This window comes from Oncorhynchus gorbuscha, linkage group LG18, assembly GCF_021184085.1.
Source record: "Oncorhynchus gorbuscha isolate QuinsamMale2020 ecotype Even-year linkage group LG18, OgorEven_v1.0, whole genome shotgun sequence".
Classification (NCBI taxonomy): domain Eukaryota; kingdom Metazoa; phylum Chordata; class Actinopteri; order Salmoniformes; family Salmonidae; genus Oncorhynchus; species Oncorhynchus gorbuscha.
The window spans coordinates 18,489,095-18,514,508 of record NC_060190.1 but is presented as its reverse complement, the minus strand read 5'-3'; the positions used below and the strand labels follow the sequence as shown (position 1 = coordinate 18,514,508).

Here is a 25,414-nt window from a genome sequence, read left to right as displayed (position 1 = left end):
GCCCCACAATTGATTGCCCCGCCCACGTCTTCATTTACATTAAGGATGGATAATTAGTAATGGATTGTTGATATTGTTAATGACTCTCACCTATAGCCATCAGACAGTGGCCAGCACTCCTCAATGTGATATTATTAGGTGTGGGGAGAAAGGCTGGGTATGGTTCTCAATCAGGCACAGCTGTCTATCCTTGTCTCTGATTGGGAATCATACTTAGGCAGCATTTTTCCTTTGTATTTTGTGGGTAGTTATCTTTGTTAGTGGCGTTATAGCCCAAGTAGGCGTCACGGTCGTTTCTTTGGGTTTTTGTTTTGTTGGCGACATTTACATAAATAAAGGAAAATGTACGCTCACCACGCTGCACATTGGTCCGGTCATTTCCACGACGACGCCCGAGACAATACTAAGGAGTAAAAGCAGCCGAAAATATAGATTTAGGTATTTTTTTCCATTTGTCCACTGATCTTTTTCTGTATTTGGGCAGATATTGAAATAGATTTTATCGCAATGATATTGTCTGTATGCCTACTAAAACGTATAGCCTAACTGAACATTGAAGGAAAACTCCATGCAAAAACTATCTTTTGGTATTTTTTATCATTATACCACTGTTGATACAGCCCCAAAATGTTTTGCACGTCAGCAGTCACGTTTTGCAGATATTGGACTTTCAAGAAGTAAAGTTTCACTTGCCACATCATCATGACACTTTGCTTATGAAAATCCTTTATCTTGAAAACTATAAAGGTCATTTGAGGTCTGCGCTCCAGAATGATTACCAACACATTGACTGTCCTGCCCGTGTAAATTGCAGGCTTGACTCCTGCTAAATGTCTTTTAGAAACAGGTAAGGCCGTCTCTCGTCCTCCTTTCAGGAAATCTGACAACGACGCCATTTTGCTTATCGCCACCTGCAAACAAAGACTCAAAAGGAAAGTTCCAGTGCAAAAGGCATGAGGAGGTAGGCGAATAATTACAATTTTGCAGATTAACACTGGAGTGGTAAATGATCAGATGGTCATGTACAGGTAGAGATATTGGTGTGCAAAAGAGCAGAAAAGTAAATAAATAAAAACAGTATGGGGATGAGGTAGGTGAAAATGGGTGGGCTATTTACCAATAGACTATGTACAGCTGCAGTGATCGGTTAGCTGCTCAGATAGCAGATGTTTGAAGTTGGTGAGGGAGATAAAAGTCTCCAACTTTAGCGATTTTTTTGCAATTCGTTCCAGTCACAGGCAGCAGAGTACTGGAACGAAAGGCGGCCAAATGAGGTGTTGGCTTTAGGGATGATCAGTGAGATACACCTGCTGGAGCACGTGCTACGGATGGGTGTTGCCATCGTGAACTGAGATAAGGTGGAGCTTTACCTAGCATGGACTTGTAGATGACCTGGAGCCAGTGGGTCTGGCGACGAATATGTCAACAACCAACATTCAGTCAACAACCAACCACCTTACAGATTTTGGTTGGTCATAAATAACCCTTCCAGCTTTGCCTGAAATTAGTACTTAGGCAGCTGTGCCCTACTCCAATAAAGTTTGCAGTTGTGTCTAAAAAAAACACTATTTTGCTCAAAATATTGTTGTTTTTTACACTTTAGTGTGCTCACTCTAAGATATTTAAATTTGCATTTCAACAGGAAACATTTATAAATAGCTATAGGACCCCTTTAAAAACAAAGAGGAAGAGGAGAACATTGGGGATTTAGTTAATAAGCAGGTTAAGGCAAATAAATCAAATCAAATCAAATCAAATTTTATTTGTCACATACACATGGTTAGCAGATGTTAATGCGAGTGTAGCGAAATGCTTGTGCTTCTAGTTCCGACAATGCAGTGATAACCAACAAGTAATCTAACTAACAATTCCAAAAAAAAACTACTGTCTTATACACAGTGTAAGGGGATAAGGAACATGTACATAAGGATATATGAATGAGTGATGGTACAGAGCAGCATACAGTAGATGGTATCGAGTACAGTATATACATATGAGATGAGTGTGTAGACAAAGTAAACAAAGTGGCATAGTTAAAGTGGCTAGTGATACATGTGTTACATAAGGATGCAGTCGATGTTGTAGAGTACAGTATATACATATGCATATGAGATGAATAATGTAGGGTAAGTAACATTATATAAGGTAGCATTGTTTAAAGTGGCTAGTGATATATTTACATCATTTCCATCAATTCCCATTATTAAAATGGCTGGAGTTCAATGTTCTCCTTTCTAATTAAAGCATATGTAACAGTATAATTTTAAACCGTCCCCTCGCCCATACCCGGGCGCGAACCAGGGACCTTCTGCACACATTGACAACAGTCAACCTCGAAGCATCATTACCCATCGCTCCACAAAAGCCACGGCCCTTGCAGAGCAAGGGGAACTACTACTTCAAGGTCTCAGAGCAAGTGACGTAACCGATTGAAACGCTATTTAGCGCACACCGCTAACTAAGCTAGCCGTTTCACATCCGTTACACATAGACTACCACCTGCTGACTTCTATGACATTCAGAGTTAATACTGTACCCCCCATTATAAAGATGACTGATGGTATTCTAATTAAAGTATTTATTTTCCCCAAAAATATGGTTCTGCAAACCTCACGAGGTAAAACTAGTTTCTAAGAGTGCACTGTCCTTTACTTATACCAACTAAACAAATCTAGTTCTCTTATCACTAACCAAATTCTATCCATTCAAGCCATGTATGGGCAGCTGAAAGAGTCTCCAATGGCTTTGTAATGGACTACAGTGGGTTTGAATGAATGAATGAAAGGCAATCAGCCTACTGAGCCATTATAGTTTTTATCACCACCCCTTCTCACCTGCCCTCTTCCTCCTCTCTTCCCTTATCTCCACCACAGGAAACATCACATCGACAGAATAGTCTGGTATGGACATGCTAATGACCAGCATATAGCTTAAGTCTGAGATAGACACACCCCTCTACATGTTCATTTGGACAGTGAAGCTAAAATGTTTCATTTGCCTCTATACTCCAGCATTTTGGATATGATATCAAATGTTTTTATATAAGGCTACATGAATGCAATTTAGAAATTAATGCACTTTATCTATCCAGTCCCCCCATTTAATGTGTCTAGTAGGCCACTAGGACAAATTTACTTAGAGTGTATGACATTTTGTCAAAAGTTTAGTATTTTGTTCCATTTACCTGAGTGAGAAAGTTACAGATGCACAAAGATCATGAACCCAAGACAAGATAGCTCAGTTGGTAGAGCATGGCGCTTGTAACGCCAGGGTAGTGGGTTCAATTCCCGGGACCACCCATACGAGAATCATGAACTGTAAGTCGCTTTGGAAGACAAGATAACCTATCACCATTAACATGGGAGGCCAGCATTTTGGTGGGGTTATAATATTTACATCTCTGTAACTTTCTCACTCACCATTATTCATTCATTTTTGTATTTATGTTTATTTAACCTTTTTTTTAAGCAGTTAAAACCAAATTCCTATTTTCAATGACGGCATACCCCAGCCAAACCCTAATGACGCTGGGTCAATTGTGTACATACTTATGAGACTCCGGTCACAGCCCAGGATCGAACCAGGGTCTGTAGTGACACCACTAGCACTGAGATGCAGTGCCTTAGACCGCTTTACCACTCAGGAGGCTATGATTTTCTGTTATCATCATGGTAACATCCACATTAAAGGATAAAGTGTTCAAAATATATTAACTCTGGATGTAGTAAAAGTCAGCAGGTGGTAGTCGATGCTTTAATTAGAAAGGAGAACATTGAACACTCTGGATGAAAGCTCTATTTTCCATAACCTGCTTATTAACTAAATCCACAATGTTCTCCTCCTCCTCTTTGTATTTAAAGAGGTTCTCCAGCTATTTTTGAAATTGTACTGTTGAAACACAATATCCCAAGTATAAATATAGAAAAGTGAGCACACTAAAGTGTAAAAAAACAAAAACATTTTGAGCAAAATAGTGTTTTTTAGACACAACTTCAATGGAGTAGGGCACAGGTGTCAAACTCATTCCCGGAGAGCCATGTGCCTGTGGGTTTTTCGCTTTTCCCTTATACTTGACTTATGAATTAAGGTCACAAATTAGTAACTCCCCACACCTGTTTGTCTAGGCCTTATTTCAAAGGAAAAACCAAAAACCTGCAGACACTATGTCCTCCATTGTATGAATTTGAAACCTCTGGAGTAGGGCATTCAAAGAGTTGGTCCTGTTGGGAATCCTCTGACGTCATCGGCCTCCCTCCTATCTTGAGGAACCATAGAGGAGCAATAGAGAACAAAATAGCAACGCCACCCCCCCCCTTCTCCCTACCACACACATACCTGGACCATCTATTGAGATGTGCCTTTTGTTAAGTAAACCAGGTGTGGAGATGACGTGAATAGGAGACTGGAGTACCACTTGACATTCAGCTCCATTGTTTGACTGAGTTTAACCTCTTGGTCCTCCCCTGTGCATGCCACACCCTCTCCCAATGTGGTGTACATGTGAACACATTTCAGACAATGGCTGCATTATGTTCTGTGGTGCTTAAAAATCAAAGGAACACTGGTGGTGGACTGGAGCCATCAGAGTTAAATTCACAGCTCTTTCATACTGAGCATTTAGGTGATAATGTCTTACCCTGAAAAGGATCATTGATAAACAGCAGAGCTGTAAAAGATCTACATGTATTTGCACAATCAACTGGGTCAGTGATTTCAATGCAGTCTCACACTCAATTTGCTCAAATAACATGCAAATGGTAAAACACTGCACAAACATCAGAGCAGAACCAGTTCACCTGCTTTTACAATTTATTTTGACTAGATGTTCAATGTTTCTTTGGGGGTAAAATAATTACAAATGTAATTGTATTTCCATATTAAAACGAGAGTTCAGCTCACGTCACAGGGTTGACCTTAAACCGGATGGACAAATGTCAATGAATCATTAATCACATGAACCCATTTCTCAACCAACTGCAGAACATGTTTTGACAGTGGATGTAGAAGTGGATATGAAACATTTATTCACTTGAACTTGATTGGTCAACTCCCCCTGCACTCTCTTTTTCCTCTCTTTCCCTTATCTCCACCACATGAAACATCACATCGACACAGAATTTTCTGGTATGGACATGCTAATGACCAGGTACCGAGATGAGATCCTCAGACCCCTTGTGAGACCATATGCTGGTGTGGTTGGCCCTGGATTCCTCCTAATGCAAGACAATGCTAGACCTCATGTTGCTGGAGTGTGTCAGCGGTTCCTGCAAGAGGAAGGCATTGATGCTATGGACTGGCCCGCCCGTTCCCCAGACCTGAATCCAATTGAGCGCATCTGGGACATCATGTCTCGCTCCATCCACCAACGCCACGTTGCACCACAGACTGTCCAGGAGTTGGCGGATGATTTAGTCCAGGTCTGGGAGTAGATCCCTCAGGAGACCATCCGCCACCTCATCATTAGCATGCCCAGGCGTTGTAGGGAGGTCATGCAGGCACGTGGAGGCCACACACACTACTGAGCCTCATTTTGACTTGTTTGAAGGACATTACATCAAAATTGGATCAGCCTGTAGTGTGGTTTTCCACTTTAATTTTGAGTGTGACTCCAAGTCCTACATGGGTTGATACATTTCCATTGTTACTTTTTGTGTGATTTTGTTGTCAGCACATTCAAGTATGTAAAGAAAAAAGTATTTAATAAGAATATTTAATTCATTCAGATCTAGGATGTGTTATTTTAGTGTTTTCTTCATTTTTTTGAGCAGTGTATATAAATATACACACTGTATATGTTTCTATTGATATAGTCAGAAGCACCGTAAGTCAAATTGGCCAGGCCCTGATAGGAATGGGATGGCACGTAACTTCTGAATGTAGTGACTGTGTAAATTCCAAAGAGCTTTCATTAAAGACAAACAAGATAGGCTACATACGAGAGATCATCATATGTAGCTTGTCAATTCAAAGTCATTATGTTTTCTAGTACCTTTCTAGTTTTACTATCATATTATTATTACATGCTTGAGGTAACAGCATATCTAGTTTAGTAATAGAAAACGATATGCCATTTTACCACACGTTTTTATTTTTTAAAAATACATAGACTCTGTGGCATAGCTGTTGCACATGCAGCATACTCTTGTCATAGCCTAGCCGATATATTTATCAATTAATGTATAATAATATAGGGTGTAATCATTTACTAAACGTTGAAGAGGAATTACAGTACACTAAAACACCCAACTTTTCAGCGGTTACACGTGTTGGCATAATACGTGGTTATCAATTGATAATAGACAACTCATGTAAAACCTGTTTTGTGTTATGATTCTTTGAATAAAAAAAACACAATGTTATCAAGTTTCTGTATTTTATTTGTAACACAATTGGTAGGGTGCAAAACACAATGTTGAAACGTTACATGCATACAGGAGAATTAGTGGCAATACATCCATGCTATAACAAAGACTCGGTTGTTAATTCACTGGGAGACTGTATCTTGTGCCTTTGGGATATGCGCCTTTTGCCTAAGCATGAATCTCGTCTTCTGTTGTTCTGGATATTTGCGTGCGCAAGAGCCACAAGCAAATCCGTTGCACTACCCACAGCTTTTAGGAGCCTTGTTCCGTGTCGATCTGCGCACCTTGCTGTGGGTCTTCGTTTCACAGACTGTGTCCTGGATGGGTGGGAGGGGAGGAGGCGGTGCGGCATTGGCCCTCATGTGCTTCTCGCGAAGCTCGAATGCCAGATCCATGATGAAATCTGTCGTTGGCACTGTCTTAGCGGTGCATTGCGTGAACAAAACATATGCGTTGATTGCAGCCAGGTCAAGAAGGTTGAAGAATACCGCAAGGGGCCAGCGGTGTGAACCTCCTTTCTCCAACCCTGTCACAACCTCCACCGTACGCTCTCTTGTCATCGTATTTACATCAACCTATGGGTAGAATACAATTGATTAGCATTACATCCCCAAATGAAAAACAACAACCCATTTGGTAGTCTGCAAGTGCATGACACGTGTATGATGTGCATGATGTTTAAAATATCGTAATGTGAAACCCACCTTGTTGCTATTATAGAAGGTCACGGTCTCCGGTTCTCTCGTTCGGTCGTTCCCGGTGGTGACAGTCGGGTGTATAGTGCTCAGAATACAGACGTTCTTTCTTGGGTTACTTCTGTAAACCGTAAGGGTTGCTTTGTCATGCTTTAGCACGGTAGTGGAGTATAGCTTTGTCTGTGCCTGATTACGCATCACCGGAGGCAGCTCTCGTCCGCAATGACTCACTGCCCCGACCAAGTTGGTTTTGTTGGCAATCAACTTATTTGCTAATGGCAGGGATGTGCAGAACTTGTCCGTAGTGACCGTTCTCCCCGCACCGAGGTAAGGTTCCACAAGCTTCAATGCCACATTTTCAGGCTTCTGAGATTCATCTTCCCCCGAATAAGGAACGACATAAGGAATGACATTTAGCACGTACTTGCTGTCTACGTCAGCGGTCAACGCAAACTTGATGACCTCTCCACTTGAAAGGCACCATTGCTCCTCAACAGTGATGTTCAAACCTGGCTTGTAACATGCAATGCAGTTCCGTACAAACGCGTTCCAAACTTCTGAGACCACGGCGAATTTGTTCGAATATGTCCGGGGGCGTCTGATCTCTCTGGTGTCAAAACGCAGGTACCGCAAGATTTCTGTGAAGCGGTCCATTGGCATGGTGTCTCGAAAGAAATCTAATTCTAAACATGACCAGTAGACATCCAAAGACGCTAGTCTATTGCCGTGTAGCCCACGGACATACAGGACCGCAATGAATGCTTCCAATTCCTCCACAGACAAGTCCCATGTTTTGTTTTTTCTTGCACCCGGTGCGCCTCAGCCACAGTACAGTCCCTGATGCGCTGCAACATCTCCATGTCACACAAACAATGAAAGCTGGCGTAGGCACCGTCGATTCTATCTTTTGCATATGGTGTAGGGCCTGATTCCACTCTGGTGTCGTTCTGTGTTAATAATCGACCCGTGGCTTTACCAACAGGCTGTTTCACCCAAACGGTGCCGTCCACCCCCGTATTATCTCTCTCCATCTCAGTTGATGACGGCTTCACAGTGGGCAACGTAGGGGCTTTTTGCGCCCATGTTGACTGTAGCAACTGCGGGAGTTTTGCTGATTGCGTTGTGGTGCCACTGGAACCCTGGGAAGGATCCCATACGTCTCACTGTCAGAATCGGAATCTACTGAAAAAATGCCATATTTATCATCATAGATCTCTTGATACATCTCATCAAGTTCTCCCCTTGCGTCTGAATCCATGTCATCCAGCTCAAGCACCGCCAAACATTTTAGAACGTCCATTCGCATTTCCCATTTCGCCATTGTAAATTACGCACGCTTCTTTTTTACAGGTCTTCTCCTGCAGAAAGACTCGTCTGAATTCTATCCCACCAGAGGGGACTTTATACACCATACCCAGACCCACTTCAGTTTAGATATTATAATTAGACTACTGCCCCACAATTGATTGCCCCGCCCACGTCTTCATTTACATTAAGGATGGATAATTAGTAATGGATTGTTGATATTGTTAATGACTCTCACCTATAGCCATCAGACAGTGGCCAGCACTCCTCAATGTGATATTATTAGGTGTGGGGAGAAAGGCTGGGTATGGTTCTCAATCAGGCACAGCTGTCTATCCTTGTCTCTGATTGGGAATCATACTTAGGCAGCATTTTTTCCTTTGTATTTTGTGGGTAGTTATCTTTGTTAGTGGCGTTATAGCCCAAGTAGGCGTCACGGTCGTTTCTTTGGGTTTTTGTTTTGTTGGCGACATTTACATAAATAAAGGAAAATGTAGCTCACCACGCTGCACATTGGTCCGGTCATTTCCACGACGACGCCCGAGACAATACTAAGGAGTAAAAGCAGCCGAAAATATAGATTTAGGTATTTTTTCCATTTGTCCACTGATCTTTTTCTGTATTTGGGCAGATATTGAAATAGATTTTATCGCAATGATATTGTCTGTATGCCTACTAAAACGTATAGCCTAACTGAACATTGAAGGAAAACTCCATGCAAAAACTATCTTTTGGTATTTTTTATCATTATACCACTGTTGATACAGCCCCAAAATGTTTTGCACGTCAGCAGTCACGTTTTGCAGATATTGGACTTTCAAGAAGTAAAGTTTCACTTGCCACATCATCATGACACTTTGCTTATGAAAATCCTTTATCTTGAAAACTATAAAGGTCATTTGAGGTCTGCGCTCCAGAATGATTACCAACACATTGACTGTCCTGCCCGTGTAAATTGCAGGCTTGACTCCTGCTAAATGTCTTTTAGAAACAGGTAAGGCCGTCTCTCGTCCTCCTTTCAGGAAATCTGACAACGACGCCATTTTGCTTATCGCCACCTGCAAACAAAGACTCAAAAGGAAAGTTCCAGTGGTCAGGTCTGCACAGCGTTGGTCCGACCATTCAGAATCCACACTCTAAGAAGGTTTTCCAAGCCGATTCTTTATTTTTTATTTTTTTATTTCACCTTTATTTAACCAGGTAGGCTAGTTGAGAACAAGTTTTCATTTGCAACTGCGACCTGGCCAAGATAAAGCATAGCAGTGTGAACAGACAACACAGAGTTACACATGGAGTAAACAATTAACAAGTCAATAACACAGTAGAAAAAAAGGGGAGTCTATATACATTGTGTGCAAAAGGCATGAGGAGGTAGGCGAATAATTACAATTTTGCAGATTAACACTGGAGTGGTAAATGATCAGATGGTCATGTACAGGTAGAGATATTGGTGTGCAAAAGAGCAGAAAAGTAAATAAATAAAAACAGTATGGGGATGAGGTAGGTGAAAATGGGTGGGCTATTTACCAATAGACTATGTACAGCTGCAGTGATCGGTTAGCTGCTCAGATAGCAGATGTTTGAAGTTGGTGAGGGAGATAAAAGTCTCCAACTTTAGCGATTTTTTGCAATTCGTTCCAGTCACAGGCAGCAGAGTACTGGAACGAAAGGCGGCCAAATGAGGTGTTGGCTTTAGGGATGATCAGTGAGATACACCTGCTGGAGCACGTGCTACGGATGGGTGTTGCCATCGTGAACTGAGATAAGGTGGAGCTTTACCTAGCATGGACTTGTAGATGACCTGGAGCCAGTGGGTCTGGCGACGAATATGTCAACAACCAACATTCAGTCAACAACCAACCACCTTACAGATTTTGGTTGGTCATAAATAACCCTTCCAGCTTTGCCTGAAATTAGTACTTAGGCAGCTGTGCCCTACTCCAATAAAGTTTGCAGTTGTGTCTAAAAAAACACTATTTTGCTCAAAATATTGTTGTTTTTTACACTTTAGTGTGCTCACTCTAAGATATTTAAATTTGCATTTCAACAGGAAACATTTATAAATAGCTATAGGACCCCTTTAAAAACAAAGAGGAAGAGGAGAACATTGGGGATTTAGTTAATAAGCAGGTTAAGGCAAATACAGCTTTCATCCAGAGGGTTCAATGTTCTCCTTTCTAATTAAAGCATATGTAACAGTATAATTTTAAACCGTCCCCTCGCCCATACCCGGGCACAAACCAGGGACCTTCTGCACACATTGACAACAGTCAACCTCGAAGCATCATTACCCATCGCTCCACAAAAGCCACGGCCCTTGCAGAGCAAGGGGAACTACTACTTCAAGGTCTCAGAGCAAGTGACGTAACCGATTGAAACGCTATTTAGCGCACACCGCTAACTAAGCTAGCCGTTTCACATCCGTTACACATAGACTACCACCTGCTGACTTCTATGACATTCAGAGTTAATACTGTACCCCCCCATTATAAAGATGACTGATGGTATTCTAATTAAAGTATTTATTTTCCCCAAAAATATGGTTCTGCAAACCTCACGAGGTAAAACTAGTTTCTAAGAGTGCACTGTCCATTACTTATACCAACTAAACAAATCTAGTTCTCTTATCACTAACCAAATTCTATCCATTCAAGCCATGTATGGGCAGCTGAAAGAGTCTCCAATGGCTTTGTAATGGACTACAGTGGGTTTGAATGAATGAATGAAAGGCAATCAGCCTACTGAGCCATTATAGTTTTTATCACCACCCCTTCTCACCTGCCCTCTTCCTCCTCTCTTCCCTTATCTCCACCACAGGAAACATCACATCAACAGAATAGTCTGGTATGGACATGCTAATGACCAGCATATAGCTTAAGTCTGAGATAGACACACCCCTCTACATGTTCATTTGGACAGTGAAGCTAAAATGTTTCATTTGCCTCTATACTCCAGCATTTTGGATATGATATCAAATGTTTTTATATAAGGCTACATGAATGCAATTTAGAAATTAATGCACTTTATCTATCCAGTCCCCCCATTTAATGTGTCTAGTAGGCCACTAGGACAAATTTACTTAGAGTGTATGACATTTTGTCAAAAGTTTAGTATTTTGTTCCATTTACCTGAGTGAGAAAGTTACAGATGCACAAAGATCATGAACCCAAGACAAGATAACCTATCACCATTAACATGGGAGGCCAGCATTTTGGTGGGGTTATAATATTTACATCTCTGTAACTTTCTCACTCACCATTATTCATTCATTTTTGTATTTATGTTTATTTAACCTTTTTTTTAAGCAGTTAAAACCAAATTCCTATTTTCAATGACGGCATACCCCAGCCAAACCCTAATGACGCTGGGTCAATTGTGTACATACTTATGAGACTCCGGTCACAGCCCAGGATCGAACCAGGGTCTGTAGTGACACCACTAGCACTGAGATGCAGTGCCTTAGACCGCTTTACCACTCAGGAGGCTATGATTTTCTGTTATCATGGTAACATCCACATTAAAGGATAAGTGTTCAAAAATATATTAACTCTGGATGTAGTAAAAGTCAGCAGGTGGTAGTCTATGCTTTAATTAGAAAGGAGAACATTGAACACTCTGGATGAAAGCTGTATTTTCCATAACCTGCTTATTAACTAAATCCACAATGTTCTCCTCCTCCTCTTTGTATTTAAAGAGGTTCTCCAGCTATTTTTGAAATTGTACTGTTGAAACACAATATCCCAAGTATAAATATAGAAAAGTGAGCACACTAAAGTGTAAAAAAACAAAAACATTTTGAGCAAAATAGTGTTTTTTAGACACAACTTCAATGGAGTAGGGCACAGGTGTCAAACTCATTCCCGGAGAGCCATGTGCCTGTGGGTTTTTCGCTTTTCCCTTATACTTGACTTATGAATTAAGGTCACAAATTAGTAACTCCCCACACCTGTTTGTCTAGGCCTTATTTCAAAGGAAAAACCAAAAACCTGCAGACACTATGTCCTCCATTGTATGAATTTGAAACCTCTGGAGTAGGGCATTCAAAGAGTTGGTCCTGTTGGGAATCCTCTGACGTCATCGGCCTCCCTCCTATCTTGAGGAACCATAGAGGAGCAATAGAGAACAAAATAGCAACGCCACCCCCCCCTTCTCCCTACCACACACATACCTGGACCATCTATTGAGATGTGCCTTTTGTTAAGTAAACCAGGTGTGGAGATGACGTGAATAGGAGACTGGAGTACCACTTGACATTCAGCTCCATTGTTTGACTGAGTTTAACCTCTTGGTCCTCCCCTGTGCATGCCACACCCTCTCCCAATGTGGTGTACATGTGAACACATTTCAGACAATGGCTGCATTATGTTCTGTGGTGCTTAAAAATCAAAGGAACACTTGTGGTGGACTGGAGCCATCAGAGTTAAATTCACAGCTCTTTCATACTGAGCATTTAGGTGATAATGTCTTACCCTGAAAAGGATCATTGATAAACAGCAGAGCTGTAAAAGATCTACATGTATTTGCACAATCAACTGGGTCAGTGATTTCAATGCAGTCTCACACTCAATTTGCTCAAATAACATGCAAATGGTAAAACACTGCACAAACATCAGAGCAGAACCAGTTCACCTGCTTTTACAATTTATTTTGACTAGATGTTCAATGTTTCTTTGGGGGTAAAATAATTACAAATGTAATTGTATTTCCATATTAAAACGAGAGTTCAGCTCACGTCACAGGGTTGACCTTAAACCAGATGGACAAATGTCAATGAATCATTAATCACATGAACCCATTTCTCAACCAACTGCAGAACATGTTTTGACAGTGGATGTAGAAGTGGATATGAAACATTTATTCACCTGAACTTGATTGGTCAACTCCCCCTGCACTCTCTTTTTCCTCTCTTTCCCTTATCTCCACCACATGAAACATCACATTGACACAGAGTTTTCTGGTATGGACATGCTAATGACCAGGTACCGAGATGAGATCCTCAGACCCCTTGTGAGACCATATGCTGGTGTGGTTGGCCCTGGATTCCCCCTAATGCAAGACAATGCTAGACCTCATGTTGCTGGAGTGTGTCAGCGGTTCCTGCAAGAGGAAGGCATTGATGCTATGGACTGGCCCGCCCGTTCCCCAGACCTGAATCCAATTGAGCGCATCTGGGACATCATGTCTCGCTCCATCCACCAACGCCACGTTGCACCACAGACTGTCCAGGAGTTGGCGGATGATTTAGTCCAGGTCTGGGAGTAGATCCCTCAGGAGACCATCCGCCACCTCATCATTAGCATGCCCAGGCGTTGTAGGGAGGTCATGCAGGCACGTGGAGGCCACACACACTACTGAGCCTCATTTTGACTTGTTTGAAGGACATTACATCAAAATTGGATCAGCCTGTAGTGTGGTTTTCCACTTTAATTTTGAGTGTGACTCCAAGTCCTACATGGGTTGATACATTTCCATTGTTACTTTTTGTGTGATTTTGTTGTCAGCACATTCAAGTATGTAAAGAAAAAAGTATTTAATAAGAATATTTAATTCATTCAGATCTAGGATGTGTTATTTTAGTGTTTTCTTCATTTTTTTGAGCAGTGTATATAAATATACACACTGTATATGTTTCTATTGATATAGTCAGAAGCACCGTAAGTCAAATTGGCCAGGCCCTGATAGGAATGGGATGGCACGTAACTTCTGAATGTAGTGACTGTGTAAATTCCAAAGAGCTTTCATTAAAGACAAACAAGATAGGCTACATACGAGAGATCATCATATGTAGCTTGTCAATTCAAAGTCATTATGTTTTCTAGTACCTTTCTAGTTTTACTATCATATTATTATTAAATGCTTGAGGTAACAGCATATCTAGTTTAGTAATAGAAAACGATATGCCATTTTACCACACGTTTTTATTTTAAAAAAATACATAGACTCTGTGGCATAGCTGTTGCACATGCAGCATACTCTTGTCATAGCCTAGCCGATATATTTATCAATTAATGTATAATAATATAGGGTGTAATCATTTACTAAACGTTGAAGAGGAATTACAGTACACTAAAACACCCAACTTTTCAGCGGTTACACGTGTTGGCATAATACGTGGTTATCAATTGATAATAGACAACTCATGTAAAACCTGTTTTGTGTTATGATTCTTTGAATAAAAAAAAACACAATGTTATCAAGTTTCTGTATTTTATTTGTAACACAATTGGTAGGGTGCAAAACACAATGTTGAAACGTTACATGCATACAGGAGAATTAGTGGCAATACATCCATGCTATAACAAAGACTCGGTTGTTAATTCACTGGGAGACTGTATCTTGTGCCTTTGGGATATGCGCCTTTTGCCTAAGCATGAATCTCGTCTTCTGTTGTTCTGGATATTTGCGTGCGCAAGAGCCACAAGCAAATCCGTTGCACTACCCACAGCTTTTAGGAGCCTTGTTCCGTGTCGATCTGCGCACCTTGCTGTGGGTCTTCGTTTCACAGACTGTGTCCTGGATGGGTGGGAGGGGAGGAGGCGGTGCGGCATTGGCCCTCATGTGCTTCTCGCGAAGCTCGAATGCCAGATCCATGATGAAATCTGTCGTTGGCACTGTCTTAGCGGTGCATTGCGTGAACAAAACATATGCGTTGATTGCAGCCAGGTCAAGAAGGTTGAAGAATACCGCAAGGGGCCAGCGGTGTGAACCTCCTTTCTCCAACCCTGTCACAACCTCCACCGTACGCTCTCTTGTCATCGTATTTACATCAACCTGTGGGTAGAATACAATTGATTAGCATTACATCCCCAAATGAAAAACAACAACCCATTTGGTAGTCTGCAAGTGCATGACGCGTGTATGATGTGCATGATGTTTAAAATATCGTAATGTGAAACCCACCTTGTTGCTATTATAGAAGGTCACGGTCTCCGGTTCTCTCGTTCGGTCGTTCCCGGTGGTGACAGTCGGGTGTATAGTGCTCAGAATACAGACGTTCTTTCTTGGGTTACTTCTGTAAACCGTAAGGGTTGCTTTGTCATGCTTTAGCACGGTAGTGGAGTATAGCTTTGTCTGTGCCTGATTACGCATCACCGGAGGCAGCTCTCGTCCGCAATGACTCACTGCCCCGACCAAGTTGGTTTTGTTGGCAATCAACTTATTTGCTAATGGCAGGGATGTGCAGAACTTGTCCGTAGTGACCGTTCTCCCCGCACCGAGGTAAGGTTCCACAAGCTTCAATGCCACATTTTCAGGCTTCTGAGATTCATCTTCCCCCGAATAAGGAACGACATAAGGAATGACATTTAGCACGTACTTGCTGTCTACGTCAGCGGTCAACGCAAACTTGATGACCTCTCCACTTGAAAGGCACCATTGCTCCTCAACAGTGATGTTCAAACCTGGCTTGTAACATGCAATGCAGTTCCGTACAAACGCGTTCCAAACTTCTGAGACCACGGCGAATTTGTTCGAATATGTCCGGGGGCGTCTGATCTCTCTGGTGTCAAAACGCAGGTACCGCAAGATTTCTGTGAAGCGGTCCATTGGCATGGTGTCTCGAAAGAAATCTAATTCTAAACATGACCAGTAGACATCCAAAGACGCTAGTCTATTGCCGTGTAGCCCACGGACATACAGGACCGCAATGAATGCTTCCAATTCCTCCACAGACAAGTCCCATGTTTTGTTTTTTCCTTGCACCCGGTGCGCCTCAGCCACAGTACAGTCCCTGATGCGCTGCAACATCTCCATGTCACACAAACAATGAAAGCTGGCGTAGGCACCGTCGATTCTATCTTTTGCATATGGTGTAGGGCCTGATTCCACTCTGGTGTCGTTCTGTGTTAATAATCGACCCGTGGCTTTACCAACAGGCTGTTTCACCCAAACGGTGCCGTCCACCCCCGTATTATCTCTCTCCATCTCAGTTGATGACGGCTTCACAGTGGGCAACGTAGGGGCTTTTTGCGCCCATGTTGACTGTAGCAACTGCGGGAGTTTTGCTGATTGCGTTGTGGTGCCACTGGAACCCTGGGAAGGATCCCATACGTCTCACTGTCAGAATCGGAATCTACTGAAAAAATGCCATATTTATCATCATAGATCTCTTGATACATCTCATCAAGTTCTCCCCTTGCGTCTGAATCCATGTCATCCAGCTCAAGCACCGCCAAACATTTTAGAACGTCCATTCGCATTTCCCATTTCGCCATTGTAAATTACGCACGCTTCTTTTTTACAGGTCTTCTCCTGCAGAAAGACTCGTCTGAATTCTATCCCACCAGAGGGGACTTTATACACCATACCCAGACCCACTTCAGTTTAGATATTATAATTAGACTACTGCCCCACAATTGATTGCCCCGCCCACGTCTTCATTTACATTAAGGATGGATAATTAGTAATGGATTGTTGATATTGTTAATGACTCTCACCTATAGCCATCAGACAGTGGCCAGCACTCCTCAATGTGATATTATTAGGTGTGGGGAGAAAGGCTGGGTATGGTTCTCAATCAGGCACAGCTGTCTATCCTTGTCTCTGATTGGGAATCATACTTAGGCAGCATTTTTTCCTTTGTATTTTGTGGGTAGTTATCTTTGTTAGTGGCGTTATAGCCCAAGTAGGCGTCACGGTCGTTTCTTTGGGTTTTTGTTTTGTTGGCGACATTTACATAAATAAAGGAAAATGTACGCTCACCACGCTGCACATTGGTCCGGTCATTTCCACGACGACGCCCGAGACAATACTAAGGAGTAAAAGCAGCCGAAAATATAGATTTAGGTATTTTTTTCCATTTGTCCACTGATCTTTTTCTGTATTTGGGCAGATATTGAAATAGATTTTATCGCAATGATATTGTCTGTATGCCTACTAAAACGTATAGCCTAACTGAACATTGAAGGAAAACTCCATGCAAAAACTATCTTTTGGTATTTTTTATCATTATACCACTGTTGATACAGCCCCAAAATGTTTTGCACGTCAGCAGTCACGTTTTGCAGATATTGGACTTTCAAGAAGTAAAGTTTCACTTGCCACATCATCATGACACTTTGCTTATGAAAATCCTTTATCTTGAAAACTATAAAGGTCATTTGAGGTCTGCGCTCCAGAATGATTACCAACACATTGACTGTCCTGCCCGTGTAAATTGCAGGCTTGACTCCTGCTAAATGTCTTTTAGAAACAGGTAAGGCCGTCTCTCGTCCTCCTTTCAGGAAATCTGACAACGACGCCATTTTGCTTATCGCCACCTGCAAACAAAGACTCAAAAGGAAAGTTCCAGTGGTCAGGTCTGCACAGCGTTGGTCCGACCATTCAGAATCCACACTCTAAGAAGGTTTTCCAAGCCGATTCTTTATTTTTTATTTTTTTATTTCACCTTTATTTAACCAGGTAGGCTAGTTGAGAACAAGTTTTCATTTGCAACTGCGACCTGGCCAAGATAAAGCATAGCAGTGTGAACAGACAACACAGAGTTACACATGGAGTAAACAATTAACAAGTCAATAACACAGTAGAAAAAAAGGGAGTCTATATACATTGTGTGCAAAAGGCATGAGGAGGTAGGCGAATAATTACAATTTTGCAGATTAACACTGGAGTGGTAAATGATCAGATGGTCATGTACAGGTAGAGATATTGGTGTGCAAAAGAGCAGAAAAGTAAATAAATAAAAACAGTATGGGGATGAGGTAGGTGAAAATGGGTGGGCTATTTACCAATAGACTATGTACAGCTGCAGTGATCGGTTAGCTGCTCAGATAGCAGATGTTTGAAGTTGGTGAGGGAGATAAAAGTCTCCAACTTTAGCGATTTTTTTGCAATTCGTTCCAGTCACAGGCAGCAGAGTACTGGAACGAAAGGCGGCCAAATGAGGTGTTGGCTTTAGGGATGATCAGTGAGATACACCTGCTGGAGCACGTGCTACGGATGGGTGTTGCCATCGTGAACTGAGATAAGGTGGAGCTTTACCTAGCATGGACTTGTAGATGACCTGGAGCCAGTGGGTCTGGCGACGAATATGTCAACAACCAACATTCAGTCAACAACCAACCACCTTACAGATTTTGGTTGGTCATAAATAACCCTTCCAGCTTTGCCTGAAATTAGTACTTAGGCAGCTGTGCCCTACTCCAATAAAGTTTGCAGTTGTGTCTAAAAAAAACACTATTTTGCTCAAAATATTGTTGTTTTTTACACTTTAGTGTGCTCACTCTAAGATATTTAAATTTGCATTTCAACAGGAAACATTTATAAATAGCTATAGGACCCCTTTAAAAACAAAGAGGAAGAGGAGAACATTGGGGATTTAGTTAATAAGCAGGTTAAGGCAAATAAATCAAATCAAATCAAATCAAATTTTATTTGTCACATACACATGGTTAGCAGATGTTAATGCGAGTGTAGCGAAATGCTTGTGCTTCTAGTTCCGACAATGCAGTGATAACCAACAAGTAATCTAACTAACAATTCCAAAAAAAAACTACTGTCTTATACAGTGTAAGGGGATAAGGAACATGTTAAATATATGAATGAGTGATGGTACAGAGCAGCATACAGTAGATGGTATCGAGTACAGTTTACATATGAGATGAGTGTGTAGACAAAGTAAACAAAGTGGCATAGTTAAAGTGGCTAGTGATACATGTGTTAAAAGGATGCAGTCGATGTTGTAGAGTACAGTATATACATTGCATATGAGATGAATAATGTAGGGTAAGTAACATTATATAAGGTAGCATTGTTTAAAGTGGCTAGTGATATATTTACATCATTTCCATCAATTCCCATTATTAAAATGGCTGGAGTTCAATGTTCTCCTTTCTAATTAAAGCATATGTAACAGTATAATTTTAAACCGTCCCTCGCCCATACCCGGGCGCGAACCAGGGACCTTCTGCACACATTGACAACAGTCAACCTCGAAGCATCATTACCCATCGCTCCACAAAAGCCACGGCCCTTGCAGAGCAAGGGGAACTACTACTTCAAGGTCTCAGAGCAAGTGACGTAACCGATTGAAACGCTATTTAGCGCACACCGCTAACTAAGCTAGCCGTTTCACATCCGTTACACATAGACTACCACCTGCTGACTTCTATGACATTCAGAGTTAATACTGTACCCCCCATTATAAAGATGACTGATGGTATTCTAATTAAAGTATTTATTTTCCCCAAAAATATGGTTCTGCAAACCTCACGAGGTAAAACTAGTTTCTAAGAGTGCACTGTCCTTTACTTATACCAACTAAACAAATCTAGTTCTCTTATCACTAACCAAATTCTATCCATTCAAGCCATGTATGGGCAGCTGAAAGAGTCTCCAATGGCTTTGTAATGGACTACAGTGGGTTTGAATGAATGAATGAAAGGCAATCAGCCTACTGAGCCATTATAGTTTTTATCACCACCCCTTCTCACCTGCCCTCTTCCTCCTCTCTTCCCTTATCTCCACCACAGGAAACATCACATCAACAGAATAGTCTGGTATGGACATGCTAATGACCAGCATATAGCTTAAGTCTGAGATAGACACACCCCTCTACATGTTCATTTGGACAGTGAAGCTAAAATGTTTCATTTGCCTCTATACTCCAGCATTTTGGATATGATATCAAATGTTTTTATATAAGGCTACATGAATGCAATTTAGAAATTAATGCACTTTATCTATCCAGTCCCCCCCATTTAATGTGTCTAGTAGGCCACTAGGACAAATTTACTTAGAGTGTATGACATTTTGTCAAAAGTTTAGTATTTTGTTCCATTTACCTGAGTGAGAAAGTTACAGATGCACAAAGATCATGAACCCAAGACAAGATAGCTCAGTTGGTAGAGCATGGCGCTTGTAACGCCAGGGTAGTGGGTTCAATTCCCGGGACCACCCATACGTAGAATGTATGCACACATGACTGTAAGTCGCTTTGGATAAAAGCGTCTGCTAAATGGCATATATTATTATTATTATTATTATTAAGATAACCTATCACCATTAACATGGGAGGCCAGCATTTTGGTGGGGTTATAATATTTACATCTCTGTAACTTTCTCACTCACCATTATTCATTCATTTTTGTATTTATGTTTATTTAACCTTTTTTTTAAGCAGTTAAAACCAAATTCCTATTTTCAATGACGGCATACCCCAGCCAAACCCTAATGACGCTGGGTCAATTGTGTACATACTTATGAGACTCCGGTCACAGCCCAGGATCGAACCAGGGTCTGTAGTGACACCACTAGCACTGAGATGCAGTGCCTTAGACCGCTTTACCACTCAGGAGGCTATGATTTTCTGTTATCGTTCTGTTATCATGGTAACATCCACATTAAAGTGTTCAAAAATATATTAACTCTGGATGTAGTAAAAGTCAGCAGGTGGTAGTCGATGCTTTAATTAGAAAGGAGAACATTGAACACTCTGGATGAAAGCTGTATTTTCCATAACCTGCTTATTAACTAAATCCACAATGTTCTCCTCCTCCTCTTTGTATTTAAAGAGGTTCTCCAGCTATTTTTGAAATTGTACTGTTGAAACACAATATCCCAAGTATAAATATAGAAAAGTGAGCACACTAAAGTGTAAAAAAACAAAAACATTTTGAGCAAAATAGTGTTTTTTAGACACAACTTCAATGGAGTAGGGCACAGGTGTCAAACTCATTCCCGGAGAGCCATGTGCCTGTGGGTTTTTCGCTTTTCCCTTATACTTGACTTATGAATTAAGGTCACAAATTAGTAACTCCCCACACCTGTTTGTCTAGGCCTTATTTCAAAGGAAAAACCAAAAACCTGCAGACACTATGTCCTCCATTGTATGAATTTGAAACCTCTGGAGTAGGGCATTCAAAGAGTTGGTCCTGTTGGGAATCCTCTGACGTCATCGGCCTCCCTCCTATCTTGAGGAACCATAGAGGAGCAATAGAGAACAAAATAGCAACGCCACCCCCCCTTCTCCCTACCACACACATACCTGGACCATCTATTGAGATGTGCCTTTTGTTAAGTAAACCAGGTGTGGAGATGACGTGAATAGGAGACTGGAGTACCACTTGACATTCAGCTCCATTGTTTGACTGAGTTTAACCTCTTGGTCCTCCCCTGTGCATGCCACACCCTCTCCCAATGTGGTGTACATGTGAACACATTTCAGACAATGGCTGCATTATGTTCTGTGGTGCTTAAAAATCAAAGGAACACTGGTGGTGGACTGGAGCCATCAGAGTTAAATTCACAGCTCTTTCATACTGAGCATTTAGGTGATAATGTCTTACCCTGAAAAGGATCATTGATAAACAGCAGAGCTGTAAAAGATCTACATGTATTTGCACAATCAACTGGGTCAGTGATTTCAATGCAGTCTCACACTCAATTTGCTCAAATAACATGCAAATGGTAAAACACTGCACAAACATCAGAGCAGAACCAGTTCACCTGCTTTTACAATTTATTTTGACTAGATGTTCAATGTTTCTTTGGGGGTAAAATAATTACAAATGTAATTGTATTTCCATATTAAAACGAGAGTTCAGCTCACGTCACAGGGTTGACCTTAAACCGGATGGACAAATGTCAATGAATCATTAATCACATGAACCCATTTCTCAACCAACTGCAGAACATGTTTTGACAGTGGATGTAGAAGTGGATATGAAACATTTATTCACCTGAACTTGATTGGTCAACTCCCCCTGCACTCTCTTTTTCCTCTCTTTCCCTTATCTCCACCACATGAAACATCACATCGACACAGAATTTTCTGGTATGGACATGCTAATGACCAGGTACCGAGATGAGATCCTCAGACCCCTTGTGAGACCATATGCTGGTGTGGTTTTTCCTGGATTCCTCCTAATGCAAGACAATGCTAGACCTCATGTTGCTGGAGTGTGTCAGCGGTTCCTGCAAGAGGAAGGCATTGATGCTATGGACTGGCCCGCCCGTTCCCCAGACCTGAATCCAATTGAGCGCATCTGGGACATCATGTCTCGCTCCATCCACCAACGCCACGTTGCACCACAGACTGTCCAGGAGTTGGCGGATGATTTAGTCCAGGTCTGGGAGTAGATCCCTCAGGAGACCATCCGCCACCTCATCATTAGCATGCCCAGGCGTTGTAGGGAGGTCATGCAGGCACGTGGAGGCCACACACACTACTGAGCCTCATTTTGACTTGTTTGAAGGACATTACATCAAAATTGGATCAGCCTGTAGTGTGGTTTTCCACTTTAATTTTGAGTGTGACTCCAAGTCCTACATGGGTTGATACATTTCCATTGTTACTTTTTGTGTGATTTTGTTGTCAGCACATTCAAGTATGTAAAGAAAAAAGTATTTAATAAGAATATTTAATTCATTCAGATCTAGGATGTGTTATTTTAGTGTTTTCTTCATTTTTTTGAGCAGTGTATATAAATATACACACTGTATATGTTTCTATTGATATAGTCAGAAGCACCGTAAGTCAAATTGGCCAGGCCCTGATAGGAATGGGATGGCACGTAACTTCTGAATGTAGTGACTGTGTAAATTCCAAAGAGCTTTCATTAAAGACAAACAAGATAGGCTACATACGAGAGATCATCATATGTAGCTTGTCAATTCAAAGTCATTATGTTTTCTAGTACCTTTCTAGTTTTACTATCATATTATTATTAAATGCTTGAGGTAACAGCATATCTAGTTTAGTAATAGAAAACGATATGCCATTTTACCACACGTTTTTATTTTTAAAAATACATAGACTCTGTGGCATAGCTGTTGCACATGCAGCATACTCTTGTCATAGCCTAGCCGATATATTTATCAATTAATGTATAATAATATAGGGTGTAATCATTTACTAAACGTTGAAGAGGAATTACAGTACACTAAAACACCCAACTTTTCAGCGGTTACACGTGTTGGCATAATACGTGGTTATCAATTGATAATAGACAACTCATGTAAAACCTGTTTTGTGTTATGATTCTTTGAATAAAAAAACACAATGTTATCAAGTTTCTGTATTTTATTTGTAACACAATTGGTAGGGTGCAAAACACAATGTTGAAACGTTACATGCATACAGGAGAATTAGTGGCAATACATCCATGCTATAACAAAGACTCGGTTGTTAATTCACTGGGAGACTGTATCTTGTGCCTTTGGGATATGCGCCTTTTGCCTAAGCATGAATCTCGTCTTCTGTTGTTCTGGATATTTGCGTGCGCAAGAGCCACAAGCAAATCCGTTGCACTACCCACAGCTTTTAGGAGCCTTGTTCCGTGTCGATCTGCGCACCTTGCTGTGGGTCTTCGTTTCACAGACTGTGTCCTGGATGGGTGGGAGGGGAGGAGGCGGTGCGGCATTGGCCCTCATGTGCTTCTCGCGAAGCTCGAATGCCAGATCCATGATGAAATCTGTCGTTGGCACTGTCTTAGCGGTGCATTGCGTGAACAAAACATATGCGTTGATTGCAGCCAGGTCAAGAAGGTTGAAGAATACCGCAAGGGGCCAGCGGTGTGAACCTCCTTTCTCCAACCCTGTCACAACCTCCACCGTACGCTCTCTTGTCATCGTATTTACATCAACCTGTGGGTAGAATACAATTGATTAGCATTACATCCCCAAATGAAAAACAACAACCCATTTGGTAGTCTGCAAGTGCATGACACGTGTATGATGTGCATGATGTTTAAAATATCGTAATGTGAAACCCACCTTGTTGCTATTATAGAAGGTCACGGTCTCCGGTTCTCTCGTTCGGTCGTTCCCGGTGGTGACAGTCGGGTGTATAGTGCTCAGAATACAGACGTTCTTTCTTGGGTTACTTCTGTAAACCGTAAGGGTTGCTTTGTCATGCTTTAGCACGGTAGTGGAGTATAGCTTTGTCTGTGCCTGATTACGCATCACCGGAGGCAGCTCTCGTCCGCAATGACTCACTGCCCCGACCAAGTTGGTTTTGTTGGCAATCAACTTATTTGCTAATGGCAGGGATGTGCAGAACTTGTCCGTAGTGACCGTTCTCCCCGCACCGAGGTAAGGTTCCACAAGCTTCAATGCCACATTTTCAGGCTTCTGAGATTCATCTTCCCCGAATAAGGAACGACATAAGGAATGACATTTAGCACGTACTTGCTGTCTACGTCAGCGGTCAACGCAAACTTGATGACCTCTCCACTTGAAAGGCACCATTGCTCCTCAACAGTGATGTTCAAACCTGGCTTGTAACATGCAATGCAGTTCCGTACAAACGCGTTCCAAACTTCTGAGACCACGGCGAATTTGTTCGAATATGTCCGGGGGCGTCTGATCTCTCTGGTGTCAAAACGCAGGTACCGCAAGATTTCTGTGAAGCGGTCCATTGGCATGGTGTCTCGAAAGAAATCTAATTCTAAACATGACCAGTAGACATCCAAAGACGCTAGTCTATTGCCGTGTAGCCCACGGACATACAGGACCGCAATGAATGCTTCCAATTCCTCCACAGACAAGTCCCATGTTTTGTTTTTTCCTTGCACCCGGTGCGCCTCAGCCACAGTACAGTCCCTGATGCGCTGCAACATCTCCATGTCACACAAACAATGAAAGCTGGCGTAGGCACCGTCGATTCTATCTTTTGCATATGGTGTAGGGCCTGATTCCACTCTGGTGTCGTTCTGTGTTAATAATCGACCCGTGGCTTTACCAACAGGCTGTTTCACCCAAACGGTGCCGTCCACCCCCGTATTATCTCTCTCCATCTCAGTTGATGACGGCTTCACAGTGGGCAACGTAGGGGCTTTTTTGCGCCCATGTTGACTGTAGCAACTGCGGGAGTTTTGCTGATTGCGTTGTGGTGCCACTGGAACCCTGGGAAGGATCCCATACGTCTCACTGTCAGAATCGGAATCTACTGAAAAAATGCCATATTTATCATCATAGATCTCTTGATACATCTCATCAAGTTCTCCCCTTGCGTCTGAATCCATGTCATCCAGCTCAAGCACCGCCAAACATTTTAGAACGTCCATTCGCATTTCCCATTTCGCCATTGTAAATTACGCACGCTTCTTTTTTACA

The 25,414-nt window shown here is 41.8% G+C and overlaps 2 protein-coding genes across 2 annotated transcripts; both read right to left on the bottom strand.

Annotated features, from left to right (window-relative positions):
- Window positions 1-6,343: 6,343 nt before the first annotated feature.
- Window positions 6,344-7,854, bottom strand: LOC124003758. The gene is made up of 2 exons (XM_046312310.1): window positions 7,067-7,854; window positions 6,344-6,937 (listed from the first exon to the last, which is right to left on the bottom strand). Exons 1-2 carry the CDS (start codon window positions 7,715-7,717, stop codon window positions 6,602-6,604), a joined length of 987 nt encoding a protein of 328 aa, XP_046168266.1. The 5' UTR covers window positions 7,718-7,854; the 3' UTR covers window positions 6,344-6,601.
- Window positions 7,855-14,561: 6,707 nt separating this feature from the next.
- On the bottom strand, window positions 14,562-16,691 carry LOC124003728. Its single transcript, XM_046312273.1, has 2 exons — window positions 15,263-16,691; window positions 14,562-15,133 (listed from the first exon to the last, which is right to left on the bottom strand). Exons 1-2 carry the CDS (start codon window positions 16,283-16,285, stop codon window positions 14,798-14,800), a joined length of 1,359 nt encoding a protein of 452 aa, XP_046168229.1. The 5' UTR covers window positions 16,286-16,691; the 3' UTR covers window positions 14,562-14,797.
- Window positions 16,692-25,414: the final 8,723 nt, after the last annotated feature.

Bases quoted from the DNA above. Each gene is read 5' to 3' on its own strand.
- LOC124003758 (XM_046312310.1), bottom strand. From the start codon at position 7,717: ATGCCAATGGACCGCTTCACAGAAATCTTGCGGTACCTGCGTTTTGAC. The intron at 6,938-7,066 runs GTGGGTTTCACA...TTCTACCCATAG, and splicing joins CCTTCTATAATAGCAACAAG to GTTGATGTAAATACGATGAC.
- LOC124003728 (XM_046312273.1), bottom strand. From the start codon at position 16,285: ATGGAGAGAGATAATACGGGGGTGGACGGCACCGTTTGGGTGAAACAG. The intron at 15,134-15,262 runs GTGGGTTTCACA...TTCTACCCACAG, and splicing joins CCTTCTATAATAGCAACAAG to GTTGATGTAAATACGATGAC.